The sequence below is a fragment of the Xenopus laevis genome, chromosome 2L (assembly GCF_017654675.1).
Source record: "Xenopus laevis strain J_2021 chromosome 2L, Xenopus_laevis_v10.1, whole genome shotgun sequence".
In the NCBI taxonomy this organism is placed as follows: Eukaryota; Metazoa; Chordata; class Amphibia; order Anura; family Pipidae; genus Xenopus; species Xenopus laevis.
This window is the reverse complement of record NC_054373.1, coordinates 35,448,985-35,472,334: the sequence shown is the minus strand read 5'-3', so window position 1 is coordinate 35,472,334 and position 23,350 is coordinate 35,448,985. Positions and strand designations below refer to the sequence as shown.

General features: G+C 38.9%; 1 protein-coding gene across 1 annotated transcript in view; it reads left to right on the top strand.

The window, feature by feature from the left end:
- The window catches only part of dph1.L (diphthamide biosynthesis 1 L homeolog), a 176,510-nt gene that overhangs the window by 25,775 nt on the left and 127,385 nt on the right, over window positions 1–23,350 (top strand). Inside the window, exons 2-3 of the mRNA XM_018246146.2 lie at window positions 13,523–13,675; window positions 16,128–16,191. Of these exons, the coding sequence (XP_018101635.1) occupies window positions 13,523–13,675; window positions 16,128–16,191 (217 nt within the window). The remainder of the gene's footprint in view (window positions 1–13,522; window positions 13,676–16,127; window positions 16,192–23,350) is intronic.

Genomic DNA, 23,350 nt, shown 5'->3' with positions numbered 1-23,350 from the left:
TTCTGCCGATATCGGTCAGCTCATTTCCCACCATACATGCACCGAATATCGTAGGATAATTTGTTTTGTACGATATTATATGTACGTCTATGCCCACCTTAAAGCTACTGCCAGTAGTAATGTGCAGGCTGGCCCGAAGCCTGGGGATATGGGGTTTACCTGTGGAACAGGCTGAACTTTTCAGACTCGTTTGGGCTGAACTTTACTCTGCTCCCACCTCGCCCGCAACCTTACAGTGCTCCACTTCCCTCTCCAAAAGCGTCTTTTTATCTACTCGCATTTGCATGTCCTGTCCCTTCCATCATGTCCGAGTACGGTTGGGGGTGCTGAAAGGAGAAGGAAACCCCCTGGGCGCAAAACCCCTCCCCCTCCCCTGTGTTGCCTCCCTCCCTCATCCCCCCTGGCCTACCTGTCCCCCTGGGCAACTGCCCCTAATTTGTTACTCACCCCTCTGCGCAGGTCCTGTCCACGGAGTTCACAGGCGCCATCTTCTCCCACGCGGTCTTCTTCCTGCTTTGACCGGCGTCTTCTGGTACGGATCTACTGCGCATGCGCCGAATGTCACAAAGTTTTCCGTTCTTCGTGACATTCGGCGCATGCATGCGCAGTAGATCTGTACCTGTAAATGTTCCTACTGCGCATGCGCCAGAAGACGCCAGTCAAAGCAGGAAGAAGACCGCGTGGGAGAAGATGCCGCCTGTGAACTCCGTGGACAGGACCTGCGCAGAGGGCTGAGTAACAAGTTAGGGGCATTTGCCCAGGGGGACAGGTAGGCCAGGGGGGAGGAGGGAGGGGGGCAACACAGGGGAGGGGGGAGGGGTTTTGCGCCCAGGGGGTTTCCTTCTCCTTGAAGTGCCATGTTAGGATCGGGTGCTGGTCAACTTTTTGTCAACCCGCACATCACTAATTGCTATCCTGGACCTGGTGGTAGTTTGAGGGTTATCACAGCCGTTTCAATCAGGAAGCACATAGAATCAGTGAATCTGATGGCAAGGCTGTATTAAACACACCCTCCGGAAGTGACACAAACCCAAAAAACCCGAAAATTGTAGATGCAATTTGCATCAAAACTCAAACACCATAACATCAGTTTTGAAGTGTCTGGTGCATTTGCTGTAGTGCAGCTCAGAACATTGAGCTGATTTGTGTCCAGAATTGCATTTGCACTTGCATTCATAAATGACCCATGCTAACTCATTAACTCTCATTATTGTAGCAGGGGTAGGGGTTTAAGTAGCAGGCCAATAAGATTGCAGTAGCCTAGGTGGGAGATGATTGAGTAGACTACTATTAAAGTAGTTTCCTAATTGACAAATGGGCACATTCTCTAAATGTGATCAGATTTTTTACAGGATTGGATCTCGGAAATTAAGGTGAGTGAAGGATCAATATGACGGCATCTCTTTTCAGCAGCGCAGTAAATGTTAATGAGCCTTTTTAGATAAAGGGTAATCGATCCTTCTATCACTCCTGGAAAAATGTGACAATACCCTTTTAGAAGTAAAGTAAAATCCCCCCCCCCCGAACACTACACAGAGGAGCAGCATTTGGGAATAATTCTTGACCTTTTCCTGTGGCCCAGGAGAAAAATAATATTTCTTTAAGCAATTTACTATCGTTCACAGTGTTTTACAGGGAGAATGAGAATAAAATGTAAAATATATTTTACTCTCGCTTCAACCACAGAAAAAAAACTCTCCAATGGTTTTTGGTGATTTTTAGTCGAATTGAGATTATATATAAAATGTTGAAAAACGGACTAAAATTTGGCATTAGAGTACAAGTATGGGACCTGTTGTCCAGAATGCTAGGGCCTTGGGGTTTTCCGGATAAGGAATCTTTCCATCATTTTGATCTCCATACCTTTATACGGGTCTGGCCACACAGGCAGATTCGAGGAGCTTAGTCGCCAGGTGACAAATCACCTCTTCTTCATGGCGACTAATCTCCCCAATCTGCTTTCCCCTGCCTTCCGCCAGCTAAAATGTAAATCGCCTTAAGGCAGGCACACGGATCGCTTCATTTTCCGAAGTTGTCCTTAATTGCCTCACGAAGAAACTTCGGGCGACTTCGGAAAACGAAGCGCTCCATGTGCCTGCCCCCAGGTGATTTACATTTTAGGCAGGGGAAGGCAAATCAGGGAGATTAGTCACCGCCAACAAGAGGAGACTTGTTGCCTAGCGACTAATCTCCCTGAATCTGCCCGTGTGGCCAGACCCTTAAACGTTAAATAAACACAATTAATTTGTTACCCACCAATAAGGATTAATTTTATCCTAGTTGGGATCATGTACACATTTATTGTTTTGTTATTACAGAGAAAAAAAGGAATTTTAAAATTTTGAATTATTTGATACAATGGAAGACCGTAATTCAGAGCTGTCTGGATAATGGGTTTCCAGATAACTGATCCTATGCCTGTTTAGTGGTTTAGTCCAGCGGATAAGGTATACGTTTTTGGGGTGTAAAACCTCTATAGGTAGAATTAAAGCATTTAAAAAAATGTTTTTTTACTCAGGACATTTATCATAAATGTCATAGATTTGGACTAAGGGAAAACACCATTTATGCTTCTGAAATACTGGTAAAGCTGCCCTAAGAGCCTTAGCTTCTGTAAATTAGCCTCCGCATCTATTTATTGCTATTCAGGACAGGTATGCGGCAGTGTGGATTGCAAATAGATTTATTAATGGAATATATGTGACATTTAAAAACTGCTTTCAGGGTGATACTTGCCCATTAATTACACAATTTCAGCAGTAGTGTTTAGCATCCTCCTGATGTCCAAACTTGTGTGACCCGTGATACAAATCTTCCTTTTATAGCCAGTTAACTAATCTTGGAACTTGTCAAGGTGGCAAACAGGAAATTAGAAATAATGAAGTCTTTTCAAACAAGATGCGTGTAACGGAATCTTTAATAACATTGTGGTGCATAGTTATTGTGTGCCCTGGTTTTAAATTGAGTGTTGAATCTTAGGGCGAGAGTTCAGCCGAGAGACTGTCACATTCACACAGACTCCGCTTTTTCCTAGCCGGCGAAGGTTAAGCAGTTTAAAGGCACCATATCCTGATCTATAAAGGCTGTAAATATAGTACAAAGGTATTTTTTATTATATTATACTACAGGTATGGGACCTGTTAACCAGAATGCTCGGGAGCTTTGATTTAACAGATCTTTCCATAATTTGGATCTTCATACTTTAAAGGAGAAACAAACCCTTTACCAAAAAAAAAACAAACGCTGCCCCCCCCTTGGGGAAATGCCCCTAAATTTTTTTAAAGTATTTGCTTCTCCTTTAAGTCTACTAGAAAATCATGTAAACATTTAATAAAACCCAATAGGCTGGTTTTTCTTCCAATGAAGATTAATTATATCTTAGTTGTGATCAAGTACACGTTACAGTTTTATTATTACATTTTACATAAAATTTGGATTAGTTGGATGAAATGGAGTCTGTGGAGACGTGCCTTCTATAATTCTGAGCTTTCCGGATAACGAGTTAGATTTTTAGATTACCGACCCCATACCTGTACAATTAAGATAAATGGGAGACGGCAATCACGTAATTCTGAGCTTTCTGGATAACGGTTTTTCGGATAACGGATGCCATCCCTGTACTGTTTCATTATTTCAGAGTAAAAGGAAATAATTTTAAAAAAATTAGGATTATTTGGATAAAATGGAGTCTATGGAAGATGGCCTTTTCGTAAATTTGGAGCTTTCAGGATAACGGGTTTCTGGATAAAGGATCCTATACCTGTACTACATGACTGCCTTTGGGAATGATAGAACTGCAGGGGCCCAACATAAAAAGAAGAATACCTAGAATTATCTGATATTTTATTTATTAGCTCATAAAAATATATCACACCGTGGCTGGCTAACCTACCATAATATTCATTTTATTGTAATTAAGGCAGGTAATTAGTAATTTTCCCATAAGAGTATATGGGATAACGGGTTTCCGGATAATGGATCTCATACCTTTATAAAGACTTTTTTTTTTTTCAATATATTGCTTGTCTTTTTCATGAGAAACGAGGGTTCCCAGTCTTTACATGAAAACCTGGATCCATTCCGAGAGGTCAGCGAGTACACAATAGCCGTGTAAATAGACCCGGCTTACACGTGTTTACCAACGCATTTGGTAATTATTAGAATGTTTGGCTGGGGTCCCCTCAGGGAAGCGTCTGTAGAGTCTTTGGATAACAGCTATGTGTGCTGAGAGAGTACAAGGACTATGATATAACGCCAGCAAAGTATGCAGGGATGTATTCATTAAATCCCATTACAGAAATTCCCGGGGACAGAACATAAGAATTACGAGGTGATGTTTATACAGCAGATTCAATGAGGAAAGTCTCTGCTCAGCACAGCCCAGCCGGTGCAACTCATTACTGCTGGATTTGGTGTGGGGAAAGCGCCATATATTAATGGCACTAAGAGGATTATGCATATTTATTTTTTTTGAGGGTAAGTACATAAATGGTTGTTTAGCAGGGCGGACAAAAAAATTAAACCGTCATGAATTAAGTTTAAGAGCAGCTTCAGAAGGGGAAAATCGACTAGTTTAGAGAAGGGCATAATTGTCGTCCTTTAGATCTGTCGGAACTATAACTTGAATTACAGGTATGGGATCCATTATCCAGAAACCCGTTATCCAGAAAGTTCTGAATTACGGGAAGGCTGTCTCCCATAGACACTGTTTTCAAATAAACACTTCATTGTACTTGAAGCAAAGATATAATTGATCCTTATTGGAAGCAAAACCAGCCTATTGGGTTATTTTAATGTTTACATGATTATATTTAGTAGACTTAAGGTATGGCAATCCAAATTACGGCAAAAATCTGTTATCCGCTAAACCCCAGGTCCCAAGCATGGATTACAGATCCCATACCTGTACTATAATTCACAATAATGTGAATTGAAAATATCCATCCAATCTGAAGTGAAGAGGTTAATTAATTAGGAATGTGAGCTTTCATTCAGGGCTTTGCAAGTCCCGTATGACAGCCTCCTGCATCTTCCCCTCCCCTCCCCCCCACCACCACCGCCCCTAACTAAATTCATTTGTTTAAATTCATTTTGTACAATAGTGAAATTAATTATGCAGATTTTCTTTGGGAGCTAATGTTGTTTTGCATCTTCGATATTAGTTTGCAGCAATTGTGCTCTGGGGTCTGCGCATATTGTCTGCGATATTATCCAGCATCGGGCCGCGCTCATTTCGCGTTATTGACAGTTTCTGAGACGAGATGAACATAATTATTAGGCAATTGATCTGCAGGGGGGAGGCAAGAGAAGGGGCTGTGAACAAAATGAAACATTAAATGAGCCCCCTTCTGCCTCCCGCTTCCATATCTGAGTTTCCCATGTGACTACTTACCCTTTATTTGGTTTCTCTTCATTAGTCACTTGCTTGGTATGGAGAATTTAGGGCTTTGCATTATGCCAGGAATACTCAGCCGGCTGCTTCTCAGCTGGGGTGCTGGGAGTTAGAGCAGCGCATTGGCTCAGTGGTTAGCATTGCTGCCTTGCGCCGTGGCCTTGCGTTTCTTTGTAACCTGGGTCCTGCAAGGAATTTGCATGTTCGCCCCCTATTTGTGTGGGTTTCTTGCAGGTACTCCTGTTTTCCTGCACACTCCAAAAACATTTAGGCAGACTAACTGTACACATTGACAATTTATGTACAGTGTGCAATCATGGGAATCATTATCCAGGAACCCATTATCCAGCAGAAAGCTGTGAATTATGGAGAATGCTGTCTTCCATAGACTTCATTTTATCCAAATAATCCAAATATTGTTTTAATCTGTAATAATGAAACAGTACCTTGTACATGATCCAAACTAAGATAAAAAGGAATCCTTATTGGACGCAAACCCAGCCTATTGGGTTTATTTAATGTTTGCATGATTTTATAGTAGACCTAAGGTATGACGATGCAAATTGTAGAAAGATCTGTTATACAGAGAAACCCCAGGTCCTGAGCATTCTGGATAACATGTCCCATATCTATACTTTATCCAAACTAAGATATAATTAATCCTTATTGGAAGCAAAACCAGCCTATTGGGTTTATTTAATGTTTACGTGATATTCAAGTAGACTTAAGGTATGGAGATCCAAATTACAGAAAGATCCATTTTACAGAAAACCCCAGGTCCCGAGCATTCTGGAGAACAGGTCCCATACCTTTATATGATAATAACACCAACTTGAGGGTTGCTGAATATTTCTGGTTCTTATACACCAGCATTGTCCAGCCATGGCCCACCAGCAGTTGGAGAACAACATCTCTCTCCATTTTCATCCAGCCTTGAGACATTTTCATAACTAGAAATTGCTGTTATAAGGCCATTTTTCTATAAATTTGCACATATCGGTGCATAGCTTAATAAGGTTGTTAAGAGGAAGCAATTAACACCATAGGGCATGTACAGTTTCTGGTTTCCCTCTGCTTATTTATAAGGGCAAAGTCACACTGGGTTGGATCAGGTGCTTTTGAGGCCATGTTTTTACGTGGTCCAAAAACGCCCCATAGCCTGTCATTGAGATGGCCTGACAAGTGCCTGTGCCACGGCTCGTCAGTTGATAGTTTTTTTTTGTTTCAAGCACTATCATGCTGGTTAGTCAGACTATATGAGTGTAAGTCTAGGGGTGTGGGAGAATCTTCAGAAGGGCAAAATAGGCGGTGTCAATATTGTGTCTTAGGGCTACTTAAAAACATGGGGGCAGATTTACTATTATTATTATTAACATGTATTTATATAGCGCCAACATATTGCGTAGCACTGTAAAGTAAATGTGATTATACAACTAAATCACATGAATTATATACATAGAACATATGGAGTTACATACATCACAGTCAATACCGGTACAAAAGGTGAGGAAGGCCCTATGCATAGGCATACACTCTAAAGGAAAGCGTAATATACAAGGTGTGGGAGTGGGCAAGATCAAATTAAGTGGGTGAGAAATGTGGTACTGTATGTGGTGTTGCATTTGGTAGTTAAGCAGAGTGAGGGTAGGCTTCTCGAAAGAAATGCGTTTTAAGAGATTTCTTGAAAGCAGAAAGGTTGGGAGAAAGTCGGACAGACCGTGGGAGAGAGTTGCAGAGAAGGGGTGCAGCCCTTGCAAAGTCTTGAATGCGAGCATGTGAGGAGGTAATGAGAGAAGAGTTGAGTAGCAGGTCAGTAGAGGAGTGTAGAAAGCGGTTGGGTGAGTATATAGAGATGAGTTCAGAGATGTAGGGTGGGGCAGAGTTATGAAGTGCTTTGAAAGTCAGTGTCAATAATTTGAATTTGATTCTGAAAGGTAACGGAAGCCATTGCAGGGATTGACAGAATGGCGAGGCAGAGGAGGAGCGGTTGCTGAGGTGTATGAGCCTTGCAGCATTGTTCATTATGGACTGGAGAGGTGACAGGTGCAAAGGTCCTTAAAATGTTTTTTGGGTCACTGGGTTCCCCCATACATTTTCTAACATAAACTATACAGTGGACTCATGTGTAGGACATTATAACAACTTTATTTTCTTTATTAATGTTCCCTGGACCTGTGTAATATAATGTATTTGCTGCAATATATTTGTCCATTCAACTTTAAATTTCCCATCGTATGCAAATTAGCCTGAACGAAGACCCCTGACGAAGTTGCGCTAGGCATAATTGAATGCTAGCGCATCTTCGCTTTGATTGCCAAAGTAACGCTAGCGAAAATTCGCCGGTGTTCGGCGCCCTGGACTCAACTTCGCATTTTAGTAGATTAGCGTTGTCTGACGGAATTTTCGCCTGGCGAAGTGAAGCGATGGGTGTGAAGCCGTCACTCGAGAATTTTTGCCACTAAGTAAATTTACCCCATGATGTGTTACATTGCCCTCAATGCCCATCATTCTGCAGTGTGCATCAGGGGCAAAGGTAAGGTAGTAGACAAGCAAAGGGTCAGAACTTGGACTGCATAAATCTTCTGTCCATCCAAAGTGGTACAGCCGCCCTGTCTGGTCTGTTAATTAAGGGCAATGACAAACTGTGGGATTTGTTGCCTGTGTTAAAAAAAACACTTTCAGGGAGATTTGTCGCCCGCAGTAGTGTTTTGTAGTTCACTAACCTTGTAATCGCTGCAAGTATATAAATTACTCTCGGCGTTTCAGCCTGCTCTACCAATTTCCAGCCATAATCCAAATTGTCACCAGTAATGTCATTTTCTGGTGGAGATTACAAAGTTAGTGAAGGACAAGGGATTTTTTTAAAGGGTGATTTGTTGTTTTAATGCAGGCAACAAAACATCCTCCATATGTCATTGTCCTTAAAGGGATTCTGTCATGATTTTTATGGTATAGTTTTTATTACTAAATTACACTGTGTACATTCCATGTAATTCATTTTAACAGTAAAAATGTTATTCTTGAACCAATAAATGGATTTTTTTAGCTTTAATATTAGTGTGTAGGTCATTTTGCCTGATTGTGTTCTTTCAGAAAAGCCAGCACTTCACAACAGAACTGATTTAATATACGCTATTGTTTCTCCTACTCCATGTAACTGAAGAAGTTGCAGTTAGCCTTGAATTTTTACTATTGAGCGCTGTTCTCATATCTACCACTAGGTGGTAGATGGGAGCCTTTTTCGAAATGAAGGTGTCAATGAGCTGTTATTTGATTACCTTCTCCTTGTTCTACTGATGGGCTGCTGGGAGGGAAAGGGAGTGGGCGATATCACTCTAACTTGCAGAGCACAAGTCATATGACTTGGGGCACCTGGGAAACTGACAACATGTCTAGCCCCATGTCAGATTTCAATAAAATAGATTAAATATAAAAATTTCTGTTTTCTCTTTTGAAAAATTGATTTCATGGCAGGATTCTCCTGGGTTGAACACTATTAACTATTAATTATTAATTATTTTGTAAAATGCATGTTTTCTCCCAACAGAATCCCTTTAAGATGGTCAGCCTTAAAAGCAAATATTGGCAGCCTTACCTCTGGAAATCTTAAGCTGGCCATAGATGTTGAGATTTTTAAAAGATCAGATCCTGATCGTGAGACCACGATCGTCTCAGAACGATCGTACGAATTTACCATCAACTAAAAAGACCAATTTACCAGGAAAACAAAGGGGAGCTGCCTGCTTGGCCCTGCAAACATAGATCGATTGCACTGGGACCGATATAGATTTTTTGACCTGGCCGATCAATTTCCCGACAGATGTCGGCCGAAAAATCGTAAGATGTATGATCGTTCGAATACCACTAACCACACGATAATTGGTCGGGCTTCCCTAAAATCGGTCGTTCGGCAAGAAGAATCGTCGCGTCTATGGGGAGCTTTATACACACAACCAATCACACAGTGAGGTTTCATGTCAGGCTTATTAGCTGCAAGAAAATATTACAAATATAATTTTTCACTGGGGTTTGTTTATTTTTTCCCAAGAATTTTTTTTTACTGTTGTTGTTTTTTTTATTTTGTCTTTTACATTTATGGAATCTTATCCAGAAAGCTCTGAAATATACAGCCAAAAAAATCCCCATTTCTTTTTTTTTTTTTTTACTAATTTGCATTTTTTGTTATAATAAGACGCTATCTTGTACTTGATGGTAACTAGACTGCATGAATCCATTTTCATGGCCAAACTATCCTACTGGTTTTTTTTTATATTGTATATTTCTTAGTTGCTTCAAGGCATGGTGCTTTATATAGTGGAAGGTCCCTCATCCCAACATATTTCAGGCAGCCAACATTCTGGATTACAGATCCATACCTGTATTTTTTTTTTTCAATTTCATGTCAGTACTTCTTGTTTCCATGCGTGAAGAGAGGATCCAGGAGATATATGAATAGCTATCATAGAAGACACCTATTCATTTGCTCTCATTGATCTGCCAGGCTTGCAGCAGAAGTGATTGTGGACGCCACATCCATTGTTTGAATTATTCTCTTTGTTCAGCGTTTGAAATTTACAAAAAAAAAAATCTTTCACATGGTTTTAACAATAGGGAGAACACATTTCAGCCTGAACACAGGAGTAGTTTTCCACTTTAATTATTCATATAACAATAGGTAGACTGTTTGCCCAGTTAAATTAACATTTCACAGTAACCTTTCTGGCATTGCTGTTCATTTGAAGTGATTTGGCCAGAATTCGCCGCACTAATCATCGCAGTGTTGTTAGAACTAATATCATTGCCTTAGCAAGTGACTGTATGTGTTGTGGCATATTAGTCGCTCATCGCCGAGTAAATAAAAGAACCATTTCCATGTGTAATATTGACCTTACATTAATTATGCTTCCGTTTCTTCTTTTTTTCCCTGCTGCTAGCCAGGTCAAGCACTACAAGGCCTATTTACTGAATTGGGATATTTTCCCCTTTCTGGCTTTTGACAAATATTATGTGAAAATTAGAGTTGTATTTGTGCAGTATATTAGGCTTGAAAAACTTCTTTTGAAGTACCAGTACCAAATGTAACAGAGGTCTAAAACTGCCGTGGGAAAAATATTTCTTATTCATTTTTCAAGGCTTTCCAGAGCAAATTTTATCATAGATTTTTTATGAGAAATCAATGTTCCCATAAGGATGAAATGGGTAACTTAACGCCACAGGCAGGTGAGCGTTTTTCCTCAAAACTAAATAAATTAAAAGATAAAATGCAGCATTCAACATGTGGGGGAAATGGGGACTATATTCTGTTCTCTAACCCCCCACCTCAACCCATGGATTAGTGAGGAGCCACTAGGAACTGGTTCTTTGTATTATCGTTCTGAAACTATTACCTAAAAAGAACCATGAAAAGCATGTTTGGAGTTTTCCAGAAGCCAGGATAGTGACCTATTTACAAGCTAGCCTTTGCGACCAAGTTGGACCATTGGAGACCACAGTCATAAGTATTCATTGTGGTGCAAGCACATAATGCTGCTTTTAATTAGCAGGGTTGGAAGAAAATATAATAGAAGGAATGGATGGTTCCAAATACAGTGAACCTGTTTTAGTCTCCAAAAACTCTGAATCCTGGGAGAACGTTCATGTTTCAGTAGGACAAGATCCCAAACACAAAGGCTCCAGTCTCTGGCACTGTTTGAAAAATTGATGTACAAGAATTTTCACATAAACCTGGACAACCTGGTGAAAATCTCCCTGGAAGAATGGAATGAATAGAACGCTGCCATATTTGGCTTACCATATTACATGGCCAGAGTGTTTCTCCATTGGTAGAGTTTATTCATGAGACATGGGGAAGAATCTGTAAAGTTGTTGAGGGAATACATCATTTTTTGTCATCAAAACTGACTCTACGACACCATTGGGACACAGTATTATTACCTGCTAAAAATACAACAACAAAAAACTGATCTTAAAGGGCATGTAAAGTCTAAAATAGAATAAGGCTAGAAATGCTGTATTTTGTATACTAAATATAAACATGAACTTACTGCACCACAAGCCTAATCAAACAAATAATTTAAGCTTTCAAAGTTGGCTACAGGGGGTCACCATCTTGTAACTTTGTTAAACATCTTTGCAAGACTAAGACTGTGCACATGCTCAGTGTGGTCTGGGCTGCTTAGGGATCGTCATAAACAAAGCTGCTTGAGTTCTGCATGGCTGGGAAGTAAGGCGGGGGCTCCCCCTGCTGTTCATAAGTATGATTGTTTCCCTGCTCAGCAGTTAGGGACCATCTGACAATTCCTATCCACAGCAGTAAATGAAGGAAGAATTTCACTGCATACAGTCAGGTTTCTTATAAAAACAGTACACATTTTTTAATTAAAGTATATTGGAGATAGGTTTCTTTTACATTAAAAGAAAAATGGGATTTTTTTTTTGCCTTTACATGCCCTTTAATTATATAAATTAGGAGTTGAGGTATGAGCTGATCATCCTTCAGCTTGAAAACAGTTAAAAAAATTATTAAAGGAAACATAAACTTTGGGATCCCAGCAAAGAAGCATCATCTGTGATCAGCTTTATTCACCCAAATCAATAGAATCACATGGCATTTTGGTTTAAGATTCCGATCTTCTTAAATGGTTCATCCAAACGTCATGTAATTTTTAAAAAATTAATTAGTTTCATTTTTTTTTTTTTTTTATTCTTTGGCAATGGAGCATAGCCTGCTTCTTAGCTGCTAGTTTCGCTTTTCCTAGTAACCAGGCATTTGCTTGGATGGCATAATAAAGAATAGAAAAGAACTTGATCAGAAAGATTGGTAATTCATCATAGCAATGCAAATCAATCTACTTTCTGGTTGCTTACAAGAATTAAGTGCGAAGAATTAATAGGGAATTATTAAAAAAAAAAGTTAATAGCAAAGTAGCATTTATTACCTCACTCTAACACATATTGAAATAGAGGTATGGGATCTGTTATCCAGAATGCTCGGGACCTAAAGTTTTTCCTGATCACAGATCTTTAATTTCTTTAAAATCTGTAATTTGGATCTCCATACTGAAAAAATAATGTAACCATTAAATAAACCCGATGGGCTGGTTTTGTCTCCAATAAGGATTAATTACATTTTAGTTGGATCAAGTCCAAGGTAGTGTTTTATTATAACAGAGAAAAAGGGAATCATTTTTAAAAGTTAGAATTATTTGGATAAAAGGGAATCTATGGGAGACATTTGGATCTTTCTGGATAACAGGTTTCTGGATAATGGATCTCATAATTGTATATATGATAACATGTGGAATGCTTGTTCTGGATGTCCCCCTTCAGTACTGGGTAGAGTTGCTATGGGGCATTCAATTTAGTTCACTGTAAATGTATCTGGAATGTCCAACCTGCTACCCTAAACCCTTGCAAACATTCCCTATAACCAAGCCTTGCAACTTGCCATTTAATTTATATTCAGACTGCGTTCAGCAGTGTAATTCAGCCAATTAATTATGCTAATAAGCTGCCACATTCTATCTTACAGCATTTACACATTTCAGAGCAAAAGACTTTTCTGAGCCACAGAGTCATTCCTAAGAGAAAGCATTGAAAGAATGAAAGAAATGTAATTTTTAAAATGTATGAAGTATGGACTTTGTTACTAATCACTGCAGTTTTTTTTCATGACCTTTCATTCTTTACGTAGAGAGAATATAGATACCGGTATGGAACCTGTTATCCAGAATGCTCAGGGCTTAGGGTTTTCTGGATAATGAATCTTTCCCTATTTTGGATCTTTGTACCATAAGACTAATAGAAAATAATTTAAACATTAAATAAACCCAATAGGCTGATTTTGCTTCCAATGAGGATTAATTATATCTTAGTTTGGATCAAGTAGTATATACTATTTTATTATTCTAGAGAAAAAAGAAAATATATTTAAAAAATGTGGATTACTGTATTTCGATAAAAGGGAGTCTATGGGAGACAGCCATCCCCTAATGCGGAGCTTTCTGAATAAAGGCTTTCTAGAGAACGAATTCTGTACCATGTAACATTTATTTAAAGTTGTACATACTGTATATACATGTAAGTTAATTCTATTACATTGCCTAATGTGTAACATCTTCAACTCTGCAGGTCGTGCACCCGTTCGTCGTGTGGCCAACCAGATCCCTGATGAAATTGCCCACAATCCTCTTCTGCTGGAAGCCATGAAAGTACTGCCTGAAAACTACAATTTTGAAATACCAAAGACAATATGGAGGATCCAGCAAGCTTCGGCCAAAAGGGGTTAGTATGTGATTCAGAGTAGCTATTATTAGGGATGCACCGAATCCAGGATTCGGTTTGGGATTCGGCAAGGATACTGTCTTTTTCAGCAGGATTCGGATTCACGCGAATCCTTCTGCCCGCCCAAACTGAAATTAGGACAGGAGGGAAATTGCGTGACTTTTTGTCACAAAAAATATGCAAATTAGCATACGGTTCGGTATTCGGACGGATCTTTTGCAAACAGTGGATTTGGTGCATCCCTAGCTATTATTGCCTATATTGTAATAGCAATTTGCTTAGCTGAACTGTAACATTGTCTTACAGTTATTTTTAAGAGACATAACCAAATAAATTTACCCACAGTGATTCCATACCTTATAATTTGTTCTGCAAAGTCAGCCTACCCACCAATTTGGTATCACCGCTGTTTTGAATGTAAGCAGACAATATGGGCATGTGATGTATGACCATTTAGGATTATAATATCCTTGTTTCTTGATTAATGTGTGTTGTATATAACCCCTAATGTTATATGCACTTCACATGTAACCTGATTACGTAGGTATAAATATAGGAGGACGATGACAGTAGCCTCCATTTTTATGCTTCTCAACCCAATATGCATTCAACTTCTTGCCATGCAGTACATCTATGAACAGGTCACACGCTGCAATGATCTCATGTGACTGTTGTGTGTTCTTTTCATCTTGCAACCTATAAAAAAAATCATTTTATGTTTGTGAGCTGCGAGTGGCACAGATAATTATGTCTGTAAAATGAGCAGCTTTTGCTAATGGCAGTTAAACCCATTTCATCTCTGGCCTTGTGTTCCCTTTCATGTCTGTTCGGATAATGTTGCTCCATCGATATTCATATGTAACCATTTCCACCCCTCAAATCTGAGTGAGAAAGAGCACATATCCTAGCTGTGTATTGTGTCTTACACTGCGTCAGTCGCTTGTGATGATTCTGTACTATGGGCACCTGGTGTGGCACAATAATGAGATACCTGCTCATTGTTGCCTGTCGCATTCTGATAGGAATATTGCTTTGCCATGCTTTATCCTTTCTCTTGATCTCAATGCTCCTGTCTGATCTATTGCTTTGATTACATCTAATCCCATTCATCCTGTCTGCGCCCTGCAAATGCTTCTTCTTCCTCTCTAATCATGTCCTCTCCTGCCTGGCCTCTCTGCTGGAATCAAATATGATTCTATATTGGTCCGTTCAATATATTTCTCCCTATTTACGTGTATCGGCCACCCATCACTCTATTCAGTCATTCTATTTTTATGCCATTTGTACGTCCTAAACAACTTGTGTGCGTGCGTTTTGATGTAATTCTTTTGCTTTTTATTCTGTCATGTTGCCTCTTCTACGTCAGACATATATTTTATTGGCTGACTTTCTGTTGTGCTCAGCATATCACTATTACTTATGAAAGATTTCTTTATATCTATATCTGTCTGATATTGTACGTAATGTAGTAAATATCAAGGCTACAAAAGGTCACCATGGATTTCTGTGTGCACTTAAAGTCGCTGTAAAATTACCTTATGTATCCTTGCTTACGTTGATAAATGTATATACAGGTTTGGACCCGTTATCCAGAATTTTCGGGTTTTCCAGATGAGTCTTTCTATAATTTGGATCTTTGGATCATACCTTAAGTCTACTAGAAAATCATGTAAACATTAAATAAACCCAATAGGCTGGTTTTGCTTCCAATAAGGATTAATTATATCTTCGTTTGGATGAAGTACAAGGTGCTGTTTTATTATTACAGAGAAAACAAATTTGGATTATTTGGATAAACTAGAGACTGTGTGAGAGAGTGTGGATAAAGGCCCTGAAAATGCTTCCTCTCTAATCATGAACTCTGGAACTGTCAGACTTTCTCCTTCTTTCCAAACTTTGAAACGCTCCTTAAAGATCCATCTGTTCAAAGAAGCTTATTCAATGTACCTTAATTAATCAATCATTGCTTTATTGTAAATCACAAAATTGTTTTTAAAATCTTAATGTCTCAATTGTACCCTAACCTTTAGTTTGTAAACTCTAATTTGTAGGACCCTCTAATCCTATTGTACTCTGTAAACCCGTGTCTGTTATCCACTATTTATTCCCTGTTTGTTATAACCAATGTAAAGCACTGCGTATTTTATCGGCGCTATATAAATAATTGATGATAATGATGATGATGTCCTCTCCTGTTGGTCTCTCTGCTGGGATCTGCTCTGCTGTACTGGGCACAGAACCCCTAAGATCTTGGTATTTGATGTTGCATTATGATATAAAAATAATTGGTGAATACTTTATTCTTTGCTTGTGATGTCATGATTAAATGATTATTATATCTGTACAGATCTGTTTTGTATTGAATCTAATCATAACTGTATATATTCTGCTGTATAATTCTGCAAACGAATATGTAACATACTCCTCTTTCTCACACCTGTATCACTTCTAGTTGCTTTGCAGATGCCAGAAGGACTCCTCATGTTTGCCTGTGCCATCGCTGATATCATCGAAAGGTGAGCACGCTAAATAACTCGTGGGTTGTTTCTTGTTTTCTATTCCTTCAGTAATTGAAGCATCACCAAAGCATATACAGGTATAGGATGTGTTATCCAGAATGCTTGAGACCAGAAGTTTTCCAGATAAGGGATCTTTCCATAATTTGCATCTCCGTACCTTAAGTATGCTAAAATATAATTGTAACATTATTTAAACCAAATTAGATTGTTTTGCCCCAATAAGATTGAGTTATATCTTTGATGGGATCAGATACAAGCTATTGTTTTATAATTACAGAGAGAAAAAAAGAAATCATTTTTAAGAATTTGAATTGTTTGATTAAACAGGAGTCTATGGGAGATGGCCTTCTAGTAATTCAGAGCTTTCTGGATAATGGATCCCATGCCATGCTGATGTACAATCTGCGGTCCTGGTGCTTCTCTCAGAAGCCTGTAGGGGGGCTAGTCAAGAGTTTTAACTTCAGAAAAGCAAAATATTCACCATCTAGTTGTAGAGTGACGATTGATAATACAGCTATTGCATTGGCTGGGCTGCTCTGTTATATGTGTTAACACCTTGAGAATAATGTCTTGGAATTAGGCCATCAGGTCTAGATGGAAAATAATCCAATGTTCTCCCATACTGTAGCCAAGTTGTCTATACCTTAGAATAGTGATCCCCAACCAGTAGCTCGTGAGCAACATGTTGCACCCCAACCCCTTGGATGTTGCTCCCAGTGGCCTTAAGGCAGGTGCTTATTTTTGAATTCCAGGCTTGGAGGCAAGTTTTGGTTGCATCAAAACCAGGTGTCCTACAAAACAGAGGCTCCTGTAGGCTGCCAGTCCACATAGGGGCTACTAATAGTCAATCAAAGTCCTTATTTGGCATCACCCAGGAACATTTTTCATGATTGTGTTGCTCCCCAACTCATTTTACATCTTAATGTTGCTCATGGGTGGAAAAAGGTTGGACACCCCTGCCTTAGAAAAACCTACGCTGACTTGACTTCATTAAAATATCTAATAAGATAACGTGTAAAGGTGCCTTTATATGACTGTAGGTTTCTAGATATTGAAGAAAACATACCTGACCTACCTCAGGTATATATTTCAGAAAAAAAATCAGATTTTGATAAATAAGGCCCCCAAAGTTAATATAACGGTGAAGCACTCCTTTAAAATGTCGGCAAACAGCAGGATCTAATCCACTCTGTGGCCAGAACAATAATGGGAAGGTGAGATGGTTAATAAACAAGGATTATCCATAAAAAAATATGAGTTCTCTTGACTTTGGAAACACTATTTTGACTGTCATAGTATATTCCTAAAGTTGTAAATTTCTAACTTTTGTTCTTGATAAATTAGTAGGTAACAACCTTCGATTTTATGATTGTACAAAAAAAAACAAAAAACACCCAAGCCCTTCTTAAAGGCATAAGTAGAATCTGCATCACAATATCACCCGGCAGGGCATTCCAATAGGGATGCACCGAATGCAGAATCCGGTTTGGGAATCGGGCAGGATTTGGCCTTTTTCAGTAGGATTCGGATTCAGGCGAAACCTTCTCCTCAGCTGAACCAAATCTGAATCCTAATTCGGTTCGGAATTCTGCCGAATCTTTCGCGAAAGGATCCGCCGATTCGGACGAATCCAAAATAGTGGATTTGGTGAATCCCTACATTCCACAACCTCACTTCCCTCTCCGTGAAGAAACACCTATACTGCTTCAAATGAAAATTCTGTTTCTCTAAATAGGACCTTGTGCACATTTAGCAGCACATTACAAGTGGATGGAAGATTAGAACTTGAAAGGACTGTCGTTTACATGGAACACAAGGAGGTTAGCATGTGCGTAACTACAGAGGAAGCAGACCCTGTGGCTGCAGAGGGGGCCAGGAATTATAGGGGCCCCATGAGGCGCTCTAATTCATATATAATTTCAATAAATATTGGTAAAACAAGCCAACTTCTAGACATTTTGGGGGGCTGAAAAATTATTTGCTGTGGGGCCTAGTAATATCTAGTTACGGTACTGAAGGTTAGGTTGGTCTCTGCACAGGATGAAACTAGAAATTGCAGCAGAACTAATTACCGAAAACCTGTCCAGATCGTTGTTTTTAGCAGTAGGCCAGAGATTGCACATGGAAAGCAGCCGGGGACCATTTCTATCTTCTGGACTTTCCTCTGTCAAGGTAACAGCAGTGTAAAAGCCCTGTGGGATATTAATCTAAAAAATGCACTCCACTTTAATGTAAAATGATTCTGCTTCTCTGATAACCGCCATTACATCCATTCTGGTCTTTGCTGTTATCACCAACTGTTCCTGTTGTTCTGGCTGTCACAATAGTTGTAGTCTTTCAGTTCTGGGAATATGAACAATACCACATTGGAGAGCACACTGTTTTGACAGCCAGAATGGGGCTGATGGTCAGTAGAGGAGAAAAGAGAAGACTGCTTCTAGATATTCTAGTAATCCTTTATTTACAGATATGGAACATGTTATCCAGAATTCTCAGGACCTGGGGGATCCCCATACCTACTTAAAGTATACTTAAAATACATTAAAACATGAAATACATTAACATTATTATCCTCTAGTAAGGATTATTATATCAAGTACCAAGGTACTGTTTCATTATTCTAAAGAAAAAGGAAATCATTTTTAAATGTGAATTATTTTAATAAAATGTACTCTATGGGAGATGGGTTTCCCGTAATTTGAATCTTTCTAGATAATGGATTTCCCAATAACGGATCCCAAACCAGTATTTAATTTGGAAATGTTCAGTGTTTAAAATAGATAGCATTCCCTTGAATTATAAGGAAGTTCTAAATCAGTTATGCAACCCATACAAATGCGGGAGACCTATAGACTAGAGTACTGCAGTCAGTGGGATGGCTAGGCCTGCGGTCTGGCTTGTTTTAGGAAAATTGTGGGAATTGGGAAATAAATGTGGAGAAAGTAGGTCTCTCTTGTATACGATTATTAACCATGCATATAAATGGTAATAATAAGGGGAGTTACAGTCCAGCAGTTGGATGTTCCTCTTAACTCGATCCAGTAACACCACATTTCTTCTGTATCCTCAGTGGCTGTTTCCTTTGTAAATAAATGCAAACTGAATAGTTATTAATATTATTATTGTGATATGGCTACTGTAGGCTTTGTTCATTATTGTGTGGATTTTTACATAAAGTCTTAAGTGTCCTAACTCATACTAGGATATAGATTTCTGATCTGCATGTGTTGGCATATTCTCAGGCCAGACTCGTATTATCTTTCTTCAATTGGTTGCTGTTCGGAATCTCTTTCAACTAATTAGCTCATCTGGGGTAAGGAATAATGCTTACGTGTCGATGGTAGGTCTTTGCATCAGCAATCTGATCTTTTCTTGTGGCAAGTGACCCCTTGTGATGTATGCTCCCCTATGAGCTTAACTGAGACAATTGTTTATCACATTTTCTGTCCTTGTTTTTGTTGTTTTCTCACCTCCCTGGCACTTTTAGGGGTTATTTATTAAGGTTCGAGTTGTGTTTTCCCTGAAATTTTTTTTTGTCAAAAACTCACATTTTTGGGTTAAAAAAAACCTTGACAAACCCTGAAAATAGCTTGAATCTAAAAATACACCATCTAAAATCTGTCGAAGTCAAGTAGGAGTCAATAGCAGAGGTCCTTTGAATCATTTTTAATAGCCTGCATGATGTACGAGTGTATTTCAGAGGGTTTTGTCTGAACACTCGATGTGATTCAAGTTTTTTGGTTTCGCAACTAGAACTCACAGAAACAATGTTTTTTTCTTAAATAAGATACCATTCCAGTTGTGAGTTCATTAAAGGTATAAAAAACATTCGACCTTTGATAAATAACCCCCTTAATTTTGTTCCTGATCTGGAGTTCTACTGACGGTCAAATTATCGCTTTACTTTGGTGGTACATGTATGGAACCGGTTAACCAAAATTTTCAGGCCCTAGGGTTTTCCGGATAACTTTTTTTTGTAATCTAGATCCTTGTTCCTTAAGGGTTGGGGCAGACGGGAAGATTCGGGGAGATTTAGTCGCCTGGCGACTAAATCTCCCTGAATCTGCCCATCTGCCCCAACTCTAAGTCTACAAGAAAGTTATTTCACCATTAAGGGGGTTATTTACTAAAACTCAAATTAATTTCTTTTTTTTTTATGAAAACAAAGTCGACTAAACTCCCTTCCTCAAAATGGACTCATTTATCAATAATTTTTGATTAAAAAAATCAGAGCGACAAAATCGAGCGTTTATTCATATTTATTTATTCATATTTTACATTGAAAAATTCTACTTTATCGAATTTTCGTTGCAAAAGCTTGACTTTTTTGTATTATCGGACAAAAACCTCAGACTATCGGATTATCAGGGATATTTGCCTTTGACGTCTACATGACTTTGACAGGTGTGAGATGGAGCATTTTCTGATTTGGATTTTTAGCAGCATTGGGGTATAATAAGTCTCAAAGGATTTGAGTTTTCCCCTTTAAAAACCATGACCAGATAAATTTGAGGTTTAATAAATAAACCCAATGGTTTTGCATACAATAATGATTATTATATATTAGTTTGGTCTAAGGTTTTGTTTTATTATTACAGAGAAAAAGGAAATCATTTTTAATAATTTGGATTATTTGGATAAAGTGAACTCTCATGGAAGACAGCCTTTCTGTAATAACGGATAACTTATCCCATACTGTTATATTTAAATAACTTCATTATAGTCTACTCTCTCTTCTTATGGCATTCTCTTTTCTACATAGCACAAAATATGAAGCCCTGGAAGCCCTCAAGCTCCCCACTCAGAGGCAAAGGTTGGCCTTTCTTTGTGATCTCACTCGGTGCACGTTGAAATTCTCAGTACACCCAGTGGTTCTTTGCGACTCCTCATCATCTAGAGGGGGAATTTAATCAAAATTAGAACATTTCTCTGGACTTTTCAAGCTTTCTTTTTTTTTTTTGCATGTGACATATCTGCGAACAGTTCAAAAATGTTTACATTCCCTGGGTTTTATCATTTGTCATTTGAATTTTTTCAATTGTGATAACACCTGGAAATTTTTTTATGAAGGTTCCTATTAGGAACCAAACCCTAAAATGAATATGACTAAAAATGCCATATTTTATATAATCAACTTATTGCACCAGCCTAAAATTTCAGGAATTCAAACTTGTCCCTGGGGGTCACCATCTAGCGACACTCACATGCTCCGTGGGCTCTGAGCAGCTGTTCAGAAGCTGAGCTTAGGGGCCATCGAAAGTTATCGAGCAGAAAATGAGGTTGCCTTGTAATATAAGCTGATGCTACAGGGCTGATTATTCAATTCTGATGCTAGTTGCACTGGTTTCTGTGCTGCCATGTAGTAACTATCTGTATTAATTACTAATCAGCCTTATATTGTGACATTTGTATTCTTTGGGTACTGTATATTGTGAGTGGTCCCTAAGCTCAGTAAGTGACAGCAGCACAGAGCATGTGCAGTGAATCAGCAGAAAATAAGATGGGGAGCTACTGGGGCATCTTCAGAGGCACGAATCTTCCCTGCTGAAGGGCTGTGGTTGACTTGGGCTGGTACAGAAGCACAAAACATAATGTACAACATTTCTAGAATACTTCTTTGGTTAAGCTTTAGTTCTCATTTAAAGGTAAAGCCATGCAATGATTTTCTAGTAGGTGGGGGATAAAAAGCTTTCCATTAATCCAAACTCCTGGCATGTTTCAATATTCTACCTTCTGATCTCACAACTAACACTGATACAGGTAAAAAAAAAACACAATTCTCTACACTTTCTACTTGTGATAAATTTAGGACAATACACAGATGCTCTATCTCTGTTCTTTTTGGTAGGTGAATCGCTGCAATTTCATATTTTAAATCTCCTGGACCGCAGACAGAGAAATAACATCCCAATATGCATTTCCTGTATGTCACACCAAATCGTCTGCCTCCGCAATTTCTTCTCTCTTATGTGCATCACATTTTAATGTCTCTAGGCCGCCAAGTATAAGAAAGGTCGGTTATGTGCTTTGCTGGGAAACAAATTGGTCCTGTACCTTGTAAAATGCTTAAAGGTGCAGTTCCACTGCCATTTGTTTTGGCGTTATTGCTCTTTTTTTTTTTCTCTAACAAACAGTATGTAACAATGTGGAACAAAAGGGTTGATGTAGCAATGTTCTCTTCTTTGCACTCCAGCAGGCTGTTGTCAGAACGACTCTAGCCTATTTTCTTTGGATATGAAAACATACATAACTAGCCCCCGATGAAAAGCAAGCTATGTGCAGTAATTTTAGCTAATGTTCTGCTCTAGGAGGGTTTTATTAAATATATGCTGTGTTATTCCACAAAGAGTCAGTTTTGTGGAACTGTAGCACATTATCTGCCTTACATAGTCTGTTTATAAGCAATCTTTAGCATATTTATTTTCTCTTAAATAGACAGTATAAAGTGTGGTGGTACAGGTTATTGCACATGTTTGCCTGTATATATACGAGTGGGAGGTGCTGTTCTGAATTCGAAAAGTATTTGGACACATTCTTTTCCATAAGTATCTGAACACCCCACCTAAGAGCCCACATCCTCAGAAACAACACTTATTAGCAAGTTCCAAACTCTCTCTAGAAAGATTCCATGGTGGAGCAGCCTCTTAACCATTGTTTAAAACTTTGGTATCTGGAGCATCGGTTCTCTAGAGTGAAGAACTGTGCTTTACTGTCTGGCAGAGGAGATGAACAAGTCTGGGTTTGGCAACTGGCTGAATATGTAAAACAGACCGCAAAGTTGGTCTTAGGGTGGTTTCCATGGTTTGGGCTACAGCACCTGGTTCCATTGAAAGCAAACCTTGTTAATCAGTGTACCCTAACCAATAGTTTTGGGGATGGACCAATTCACAAACGGAGGTCTGTTTTGTGGCTTGCTAAGCTGGGAGTGGTGGAACTTCACTGACCTTGACCCAACTAAGCACCTGTCGGATGAACTGGAACACCGATTATGAACCTGACCTTTTTGGCCAACATCAGTGCCCAACTGTCTTTGCGGTTGAATAGTGTTCAGATGCCTACCGGAAAGCATTTCCATATTGGACAGACAGGTGTTTGCACACTTTCGGTCTTGTAATGCATATTGCATGCATCAGCTGAGGCACTGCCCAATGAGTTC